Source organism: Protobothrops mucrosquamatus, unplaced genomic scaffold (assembly GCF_001527695.2).
Source record: "Protobothrops mucrosquamatus isolate PMUCROS unplaced genomic scaffold, P.Mucros_1.0 scaffold358, whole genome shotgun sequence".
Classification (NCBI taxonomy): Eukaryota; Metazoa; Chordata; class Lepidosauria; order Squamata; family Viperidae; genus Protobothrops; species Protobothrops mucrosquamatus.
The window spans coordinates 252,523-263,597 of record NW_015386693.1 but is presented as its reverse complement, the minus strand read 5'-3'; the positions used below and the strand labels follow the sequence as shown (position 1 = coordinate 263,597).

Sequence of the window (11,075 nt, the reverse complement as noted above, 5' to 3'; positions counted from 1 at the left end):
CTTTCCTTTCCTTTCCTTCTTTCCTTTCCTTTCCTTCTTTCCTTTCCTTTCCTTTCCTTTCCTTTCCTTTCGTTTTCTTTCCTTTCCTTTCCTTTCCTTTCCTTTCCTTTCCTTTCCTTTCCTTTCCTTTCCTTTCCTTTCCTTTCCTCTTCTCTTCTCTTCTCTTCTCTTCTCTTCTCTTCTCTTCTCTTCTCTTCTCTTCTCTTCTCTTCTCTTCTCTTCTCTCTCTTTTTTTTAGGAGGCTCCAGTGGCAAAGCTTCCCCCCAACGACCCTGCATGCGGGGCTCCAGCACCACGTGGCTCTGCTCCAGCCTCACCTGAGCTTGCTGAGCAGCAGAGGTCAGTGCAGGAACCTGGGCTCCGAGAGTTAAAGCAAGAGACCCCCTAAGCTTATAGAAAGTTCACTGCCTCTGTTCATGATTAAAGAGCATTTAACAAACAATTGAAAAATGCCAACTTTCTATACAGGTAATCCTCAATTTACGACCACAATGGAGCCCAAAATTTCTGTTGCTAAGTGAAACATTTCTTAAGTAATTTTTGCCCCATTTTACGACCTTTCTTTTTTAAAAATTTGATAATTTCAAGAAAAAAATATAAGCGTGAAGTGCGAAAAACAGTTGTACATCACTTTTTCATTGCCTTTGTAACTTTGAATGGTCACTAAACGAACCGTTTGTATTTGAAGATTACCTGTGTATGTGTGTGTGTGTGTGTAATTTTTATTAAAACTTTTAACAAAAAATATAAAAAACTAGCAACAATTCATATAAAGTAAGGAAGAATAAAGAAAAAAGAAATCAAATAAAGAACACGGTGTGCAAGAATGTGGAAACCTATTTAAAGTGTTTGATGATGATGATTTAATCTATGTCAGTATAAGACAGGTATGAGAATTTAGACATTATGCCTGAAACCTATTTTTTCCTAAATCTACATACTGAATACAGGTAGTCCTTGACTCACAATAGTTGTTTAGTGACCGTTCAAAGTTACGACAGCACTGAAAAAAGCGACGGATGACCTTTTTTCACATTTACAACTGTTGCGGCATCCCTATGGTCATGTGATTAAAATTGGCAAATAGATTAAAATTGGCAAATTTTAATGTGATTAAATTGGCAAATGTGATTAAAATTGGCAAGTGACTCATATTTATGATGCTTGCAATGTCCTGGGGTCATGTGATCCCCTTTTATGATCCCCTTCTGACAAGCAAAATTCATTGAGGAAGCCAGATTCACTTTACAACTGGGTTACCAACTTAACAATTGCAGTAATTCACTTAACAAATGTGGCAAGAAAGGTTGTAAAATGGGGCAAAATTGACTTAACAAATGTCTCACATAGTAACAGAAATTTTGGGCTCAGCTGTGGTCATAAGTTGAGGAATATATATATATATATACACATACACACACACACACACACACACACACATATACATACACATACATGGCTCGGCTGACAAAAGAAGGAAGAAGAGCTGGTGGCCTGGAGGTTAATATAACTGCCTAGTATGCAGGCTGCCCAGGTTCAAATCCCATAAAGGGTATGGCTAGCTGATGAGAGCAAAATGAGCTCGAAATGGCCATCCTAGTCTCCCATTTAACTCTTTAACTCTTTGTCAACAAAAAAGAAATTCGAACATACACACATATTATTATTTTTAAAATGTGAGTCCCGGGTATATTCATAATAGAAAAAACTACTAAAAATGTTGATCTCAGAGACTAAAAACTTTATTAAGAACTAAACTTTCATCAGCAGCTGCTGCTGACATTGTTAAAGTATAAGCCAGGATCTGGGATGCTCGTCCTTATAGTCTTTAACTTTAGCTTCCCAAAGACTATAAGGATGAGCATCCCAAGATCCTGGCTTATACTTTGACAACGTCAGCAGCTGTTGACGAAAGTTTAGTTCTTAATAAAATGTTTAGTCTCGGAGATCAACGTTTTTAGTAGTTTTTTCTATTATACACACACACACACACACACACACAGAAAGAGGGAAGGGGAAAGAGAGAGAGAGAGAGAGAAAGAGAAAATAATTTTGCATGGTGTATTAACTGTGCAGTTTTAAGAAACCCAATCATTTTTGCTAAACAAGTCTCTATTCTTTTCTTGCCACTGTAAAGTCTCAGACGTGTATTATGATACAAGATTGCCTGGACTCCTGTCCATCTGAACAAAGTTCACAGATTCTAATCGCTATTATAAATGCTACTGTGCATTGCTGGAAAAAAGATCTACTGCTTTGTGTAAAAAAAGAAAAAGAAAGCTAAAACTCAATTTCCGGATAGCAAAACAAACAAAAAAAAAAAAAACCCAAGAAGAGGGCGGGGGGGGAGTCAAATTATGGAACAGGGCAGGTGGTACTGTTTCTGGCTCAATCAACAAGTGTCCAAGATTGTTGAATTTTAAACCTCAAGCCTGGGAAAAACTGTTGACCCGCGTGAATTCTATCAGCCAGAGATTAGAAAGGCCACTGGCTGCTTATCACCTTTTCACAGTTCCTGCAAGCAACGAAGTTCAGCCTGCAAACAGAACAGGAACATTTCCAAAAACCTTTCACATACACCTTGCTCGGAAATAACGCTGAATGAAAGCAAGACAAAAATGGGAATCGTTGCACCCACTCAAAGCAAGTTAATTTTTTTTTTCAACATATTCCATAGCATACAAAAGAGACCCTGCTAAATACCTCTGAAAAGTAACAATCTGTCACATAACAAAGTAATTCAAAATAGATAATTTGATATACATATAGTATATTGATGTAATCTATAGTAGTATAGTCACTGATTATAGTTAGTAATTAATTAAATTAATGTAGTTTGTATATTAATAGTACATATAATATATAAATAAATTTTATTAAATTAAGTTTTCATTTATTGTACTATTAAGATACAGAACTCTGTTATCACTGGCAAACCGTGTGTCATTACACATACTTTCTGTGTGTTATATAGATCTTATATCATGGACTACACCAGATAGATACTTGCCCACAAGCATTTGTGTATACATCTGATATGCATATAGGTTCTGTCCTAAACCACTTCCGCCCCCCCCACATCTTGCTTATAAGAAGGGCTCTGGATGAAACTCATCTTGATCCAACACTCTGCTTCCCACACTTGCCAAACATATTCCACTGAGTTGCTTGAAATCGGAACGAATGTAGGAATATACCTCTCTCTCTGTTTTGTTCTCTTACAACTGTGTATTTTCAGCTTCTCAGAGTTGTTTGGAGTTGGATGGCATAAAATAAAATAATAAGACAAAAGGCATTTGGAGGTACGCTGTCCCAGTTGGAGATAGCCTGGTCCTTGAAAAACCTCTCCTTCATGAAATTATCCAATACCATTTAAAAACCATTCAATTTAGTGGCCATCAATTGCACCTTTGGGACAATATAAATCCCATGATCATTACTGTTATACTGGCGCAACAATAGTTGCATATTCCTAGAAAATACCAAAAGATACAGAGTGTAAAAATACAGATTGCAGCTAGATGTCAGCAAACAGAAATCCCTTTTTGTTGCCACCAAATGATCAACCAGGTTTTTATAATACTAATCTAATAGATTTTCATATAACAAATCAGCCCAAAATTCTCACTCAAATTGTTACATTTTGTGAAGATCTAATTTGCTGAAGAACCCTAAAATGCTGGGAAAGGAAGAACAAAAGAGAAAACAACAAGGCAAATTGACTTAATTACAGTGGCAATGAGTGCCCCATTGGAAAACCTATCCTAGGCAGAGGACAGTTTATTCTGGAAAAGATCTATTTAGTTATGAAAAGTCAATACCAAATTAAAATGGTGCATAATCAATCAATCAATCAAATAAATAAACAGTAAAACAATAGAAGTTTCAATAACAATATATTTTTAAAATGTCATGGGGGCTTCAAAAATCCAGGTGATCACTACATTCAGCACTATCAGGATTTATTGCTTTCATCTATTTATTGTACTTTTTTTTATCCCACATCTGATATCCTTACCCTCCATCTAACCTTTAGTTCCACTTATACCAGCATGAAATCTGCTGCCTCACCCTTGATCTCTTTCCTCCTGTTGCTCCAAACTAAATCTGCACAACATGAAGTATGATCAAAATTGTTGGTAGGTGCATCATTTGAAGTAGGGGCATCATATAAAGAAATAAAAAAAGAAAAGAAAATGGAGGCTTTCCTTGTGGAAGTTTTGCATCAAACTATCAATATTACCAGACAGTTAATCACCAATAAATCAATGGAAAGACAAATTAGAATATTCTGAAACAGATTACCTAAAGCAGTGGTTCTCAACCTGTGGGTCGGGACCCCATTTGGGGTCGATCGACCATTTCACGGGGGTCGCCAAGCAAGGCTGTCTGCCATTTTTTTTGTCCGCCATTTTTTTTCCCTTTTCCGGTGGGTGCCTTACCTCCCTTGGGCTGGGCCAGCTGGTGGTCGGCCTGCTCCGTCTCTGCCGCTTGCCAGCTATGCCTCGGCTGGCGCAGGGGGCAGAACCACGCATGTGCGGCGCTCCCAGGCAGGGAAAGTCCTCGACTTATGACCGGTTTAGTCCTCGACTTACGACCGGTTGGGGTCGCGGCATTAAAAAGGTTGAGAACCACTGACCTAAAGTGATGTCTTCCAGATATGCTGGATTACAATCTTCCTCAGCCACAACCTGCATATTGATTCAATGGTTTTACATATTACTCTTCAATGAGCTGTTGTTTTTCACGGAATACCATGCAATACCCTTGCAGGACACAGTAAGGGTTTCTCCAGCATCGCTATCCTGGTATATATTATCAAAATTACTAAAGTCTTTTGTGCTGCTTGCAATATGAATAAAAAGTATCTTTTATAGATTGAACTCATGCCTAACACAGACCCTTTTAAAATGAATTAAGCTATGAATCATAACTACCTTAAATCCATTTATTTCATGAGAGTATCTTTTACTATTACATCTATCCTTAATAAAGAGATTCGTGGTTAAAAGGAGAATAGATATATGCCTCTTTGGTCATAGCTAGACTACTTGTGGTCTTCCCTGGGGAAAAGACACCTGGGCAAAGATAGGAGGGAGGAAGGTGAGGGAGATAAAATGCAAGATAGGGAAGGATTGCCTTGTGTGGTGTGAGTAGGCCCCGTCTATGAACTGTTATTGTAGAAGCTCATCTGTGAATGAGCTCTTTGTATGATGGATACTGTAGGACTACCTCTGGATTGAGTGCATTGATTAGTTAGGAGCCTGAAAGAGGTTGACCTCTGGAGATAAATAATCTGCTTCTTCCCAGCTGGGACTGGTTGACTTGGCGACGAGGCTATGAGGGGGTGGAAAGCTGCACAAAGGACAAAGATCATTTCCTTTACCTGGGCTTGCTTGCTCACTTGCACTCAATTCTCACTCCGACATCGTTCATGTTGACTCTGCACTCTTTATCTAATTGCGCTCTTCTCTTAAAACTAAACTCACCTCATGAGGTTCCCACATAGCATCTAGTTTCTTGGAGTGTGTGTGAGTATATTCGGGAAGAAGAGAACTATAAGCCCTAAGCCCTTCTCCAACACATCCTCTATAATTTGCCATTCGTGATGGTCCCTACTCTGTCACTTTAGTCTAAGGCCCATCTCAAGCAATATTACTTAGTGACCCCATACTCAGTCATTCACAAGTAAGAAGTAGATGTTACAGAAAGCAGTAGGCTTACTATGATGGGAAAGTTCTGTCTGCAATGTGAGAACTATGTTGGCTTATTTTGCTTGAACCTTGATGGTACTGCTACCAACCGATGGTAATGGACAAGATTACAACAAGGGGCACTCATTCATGTTAGTCCTCAAACTGAGTTCACAGGCATAGCAACAGACTCAGCATGTGACAGAGTTGAAATAAAATTCAGGAAATGTGCTCATTAAATGTTGACGAAAAAAGAAATGACTAGAATTGGTATAATTTGTAACTAATTTTCATATAGCAGGTTATCTGTGGGATACTGTCAAATATTATTTGTTACATCAGCAGTTGTCTAGTGTTGCCAAATACTGATGCATGTCAGACCTGTTGAATATTAACTCCCTGCAATATCTTCAGATGCCATATATTGATTTTGATTATAAAATATTCACTGAATGTTGACATAGTCAGAGCATGTTTAGAGAATAATATTCTCACATTAAATTTTGTATATGCAAATTTCTAGAAGAATTCTTTGGAGCCAGTGAGAGGTGTAACATGAGAAATGTCTTGTTCAAGAACTCTTTATAAGTCTACCCAGAAGTCAACTTAATATCTTTGCACAGAGATTAAGCACCCCCAAATTCAGTGTTACCTACTTCCAGATAGATATATGTACAATATAGCCAACAGTTTTCTCAGCTTTCTCAGCTCCAGCCCCATACTTGTACTGTGAGCATAACATCACTTTAATAGATATCAAGTTCTGTAGAATAGAGAATGTTCAGTTTGGGTTCATATACAGTGATTGCCAGCAATTCTGATGTTAAATCAGCTTTTTCTTATTCTGGCATTCTCCTTGTGTTGACACTACAGAATCAGGAGTGTCAAACTGCCGGCTGCAGGCTGGATGCGTCATGGTGAAACCACGCCCACCCCATTGCCAGCAATGGGGAAAAAATCACGGTATGTCGCAACACATCACATGACATTGCGAGTTTGACACCCCTGCTACAGATGGACACATACAGACTTTTGTAATTGTCTATCCAATTTGCTGCCGGGGAAAAATCAGTAGAGAATTGTGAGCATGGAAATTGTCCAATTATTTTTGAATGATAGGATTCTCTCTTAATGGTGATAATAGAAGCACTACCAAAATTCAACGAATGTCTTTCTTTCTGATGAAACAGCAGTATGGAAATCCAAGGAGGCTTCAGAGAGCTGAGGAAATTATACTGAAAAACAGGGCAAGTTCATACAGCTCTTGGCCACCATACCACTAAATGGGTACAAGAACTCTTTATTCTATCCATGAAAATTTGCTTTTGAGGTTTCTTTGTTTTTAAAATTTCTAAAGCAAATTTTCTCTTGCCAGGGGGGAATGAAAATTGTCAAAAATTGACAGGAAAAAAAACAGGAGGATTTAAGTATGTCTCAGGACTAATTGAAAACTTCTCAGATGGTGTATATATCAAGACATAGGAAACAGTTTAAAGACTCAGCAAAAACTGCTCAACAAAGGTAAGAATTTGAGGTATTTACACATTGCTGGATAAATAAAACATGATCTCAAAAAGGAGGGACTTTGAGGAAGCAGATACAATCTGAAACACAACATTAAGCTAAGATCACCTAGTAGGAGATAGATAGATGAGAGAGAGAGAGAGAGAGAGAGAGAGAGAGAGAGAGAGAGAGAGAGAGAATAGACACACATATAGATATAGAACAAATAAAAAACTGGATGATAAAGTGGATACAAAACTTCAGAGATACAGTCACAATACAAAAGGAAAAGTTATGGAAAAACAAATAAGGGGAAATTGGTACATTATGTTTTACAAATGGTATATAACTGTCAATATTTACCAAGATAGAGAAATAATATAACAATAAATACTTGAGTGTCATAACAAAAGGAACATTTTATCACATGTGATTATGTAAAAAAATCCTCAAAAATACTGGAAAGAAATATGTCAAAATATTCAGAAAACTAATATAAAATTTGAACTGAAAGCAAAAATATTTTAGAGGCATGATTCCAGAAAAAAATAAATGAAAATATCATAATTAATTAAGATATAACCAAGAATAAACCTGGCAGAAAACTGGAAGACAGGAAGTAAAAGTATGATTCCTGTATGAAAATCAAGAGTGGATCTTGGGGGAAAATAAATATGGAAAAAAAGGGGGGGAAAGGGAAAAGAAACTGCGGTGAAAGAACTACTATCAGAAGGAAAAGTATGCATCCTGTATGAACAAGTGTTCAAATATTATCTTCCTACAGAATGAAATAAATTGGTCATAAGGAGAAGGCATGTGGAAGTTGTTGGAACAAGTTACGCCGAGAATTATTTTTTATTGCAGCAGGAAATAACATTGTGAAAAAGTAATGTTGTAGAACGCCACAGATGAGTGTGGTGTTATGAGAATGGAAAGTACGAAAAACATGTTTTTGGGAAAGATAAATGAAAGTAGGCCATGTAGAAAGAAAATGCATGTAAGAAAATGATTGCTGCAAAAAAATTAGGGTGACCATGATATTTTATAACATGCATATAAAATAAGAGTCACAATCAAGATAGTCAAATACAGCAACAAATAGTTAAGATTAAAGAGGTAGCAAAATTGCCAAGCAATTTTGACGCACATTGTTTTGGAAGCGGGTGAAGAAACTACTCATTTGAACAGTGATTTGAATGAAAAGTGAGAGAGATGAAACTTAGAGATCTCCATGGGGATACATTAAAAAATTGAATTGAAATAAATCCACCCCAAAAAATGGTATAAGAATGTTGAAAAAGGCTAACACTGCAAGTATAGATGATGTAACCAGAGAATGTTAAAATATGGATATGGTTTATTATGCAGTCACTGTGCTTAATGTCTGTGGAGGCTGCATGCCTTTCTGACAATTGGAAAACGCTGGTATTTTTCACTTTATAAAGGGAAAGGCAGGAAGAATGAATGCAAACATTGCAGGGGGATTAGTTTGCTAAGTGCTTGAAAGGTGTTTGGGAGGATCCTGATCAAAAGGTAAAACAGATAATAATGAATAAAATGTGGGAAATACAATGTGGCTTCAAGCCAATTGGTTTAGGTCAGGTGTACAAATCAGATTTTTGCTCTTCAGTGGCTATGGGTATTCTGGATCACCCAGGTCATGGTTGTCCCAAAAGTGCTTTTACAAACAGCCACTGGACTTTCTTGGTTTTTTTTTCTTTGAAAATGTTTCACTTCTCACCCAAGAAGCTTTTTCAGTTCCCTTGCTCTTCAGTGGATTACTGAGAAATGTAAAATGAGAAAAATGATAGTAATAGGCACCTTGGGTACAATCCCAAAACATTTGGAGCACCTATTGAACACCATTGGCATTGATAAAATTAGTCAATTGCAAAAGCCAGCTTTACTTGTTACATCCTGCAACAATTTCTTTAATACCATCAAACAACATCTGCCTATCCCAGGTCCTTGGAAAGACAGGTGGATAAAAATGCCAGTCTAAACATCTAGCTAACTCTGTGACCATCCATAATAATAATGATCACATAGTGGGAGATGGGTGTTGAATAGATATCTTCTCCAAAAGACAGATTCACTACTTTAACCCACCCAATCCTCTTCTCTGGGCAGGAATTTCTGGTCAGGTCTTTATCTTCTCAGTAACATCCAAACACCAGTGAACATTTGGCTTAATACTGATCCATTAAGCAATTGCTCTCCCAAGTCATTTAACAGCAGTCCTTATGAATAAATAAACAAAAGGGTAGTAAAGCAATTAGACTAAGAACAGTGAAAATCCATTCTGTTAATACAATGAGATAGATAGTTACATCATTCTAGATTATTGAAGAAATCCTTTTCTTGAGAGAGAGAGAGAGAGAGAGAGAGAGAGAGAGAGAGAGAGAATAGGATCAAAATCTCAGCACTCACCAATTTCTATATGTTAATTGATTATTAATTATTCTATTCTCCTGTTGTCTTGCATATAGAAACAATTTTGATATTCCCATAACAGGAGTGCCTGAATTTTATGTTCATGGAATCTTACCAGACTAGTTGTACCATTTGACAAAGTGAGGCAACCATCTCAGATGACAATAGTTGTGGTGTGGTAATACCTTGGTGGACATCACCATGTTTCCGCAAAGTTTGCTGATAGGTGCATAAAGTGATAAAGTAAGATTAAGCGGTCGTTCCAGTTAGGTTCTGTGTGTGTTGCTGCACAAAGTTGGGCATTTCATTATCTCAGCCAATAAATTAATTTGGCACAGGTCTATGACTGGAAAGCAAAAAAAGAGAAACTTCACCAAGAATGAATCCTTTTGGTCAAAGGCTGCATTTAGTCTTCAAATGACATGCTGGAAGCTATGCTTCAAAATGGCCAGGACTGGAAAATATAAACTAAAATTAACCTTATGTACAGGTAGACCTCCACTAACAAGCACAATTGAGCCCAACATTTCTGTTGCTAAGTGAGACAGTTGTTAAATGAGTTTTGCCCCATTTTACAACCTTTCCTGCCACAGTTGTTAAGTGAATCACTGCAGTTGTTAGGGGAGTAATATGGTTGTTAAGTGAATTTGGCTTCTCCACTGACTTCGCTTGTCAGAAAACCGGAAAAGGTGATCAAAAAGCCCTGGGACATGGCAGCTGTTATAAATATGAGGCAGTTGCCAAGAGTCTGAATTTTGATCACACGACTGTGGGGATGCTGCAACGGTCATAAGTGATGACAGCTTGATGACAGTTTTCAAAAATTGGAGAGCCATACCAAAGAATTGGAATCTCAGTTTATCATTCAGAGTTTTCATATTTACAGAATTCTTGCCTTTGAAAAAAAATGCGATGGTGGATTTTATAATATACAATGTATTATTTTCTCTCAGGACTTCTGTACCTCCCGGCAGATTGGATTATACTCTCAATCATCCACAGGCAGAAAAAGTTGTCAGTGTTGACTTATTTTTTTAAAAAGCCATGGTTCATGGTATTTTCCCACAATGTCATACACAGCAGAAAGACCACCATAGGGTCTACCATAAGGGTGCAGAAAGTGAAGCCCAAGCCTGAAACCTTCTAACATCCATGTTTTGGCCTGACATATATGGTTGCGTTCATTTCAACACTTAAAGTTCCCAAAACAAACTTTGGACCTGTCCACTTTTGGAGTATATCTCTAAAAGCCTGGTAAAGACCTCAAGCTGACTGAGGTTACAAACACCCTTGGCCTTCCAGACATCTGTGTACTCATTGTTGAAATTAGACTTCAAATCTTTCTTGCTGCCTTTACCCTCCAGGAAGTAATATGAGGTAAATGTCTATGGAAATTCTCAGTCATCCAGGTCATAGTTATCCCAAAGATGCTTTTCCATGAGGCAA

At 37.4% G+C, this 11,075-nt stretch overlaps 1 protein-coding gene across 1 annotated transcript in view; it reads right to left on the bottom strand.

The window, feature by feature from the left end:
- Positions 1 to 5,603, bottom strand: part of PDX1 (pancreatic and duodenal homeobox 1) — a 22,276-nt gene extending 16,673 nt beyond the window's left edge. The window contains exon 1 of the mRNA XM_029284072.1: positions 5,490 to 5,603. Within this exon, the coding sequence (XP_029139905.1) occupies positions 5,490 to 5,603 (114 nt within the window). The remainder of the gene's footprint in view (positions 1 to 5,489) is intronic.
- Positions 5,604 to 11,075: the final 5,472 nt, after the last annotated feature.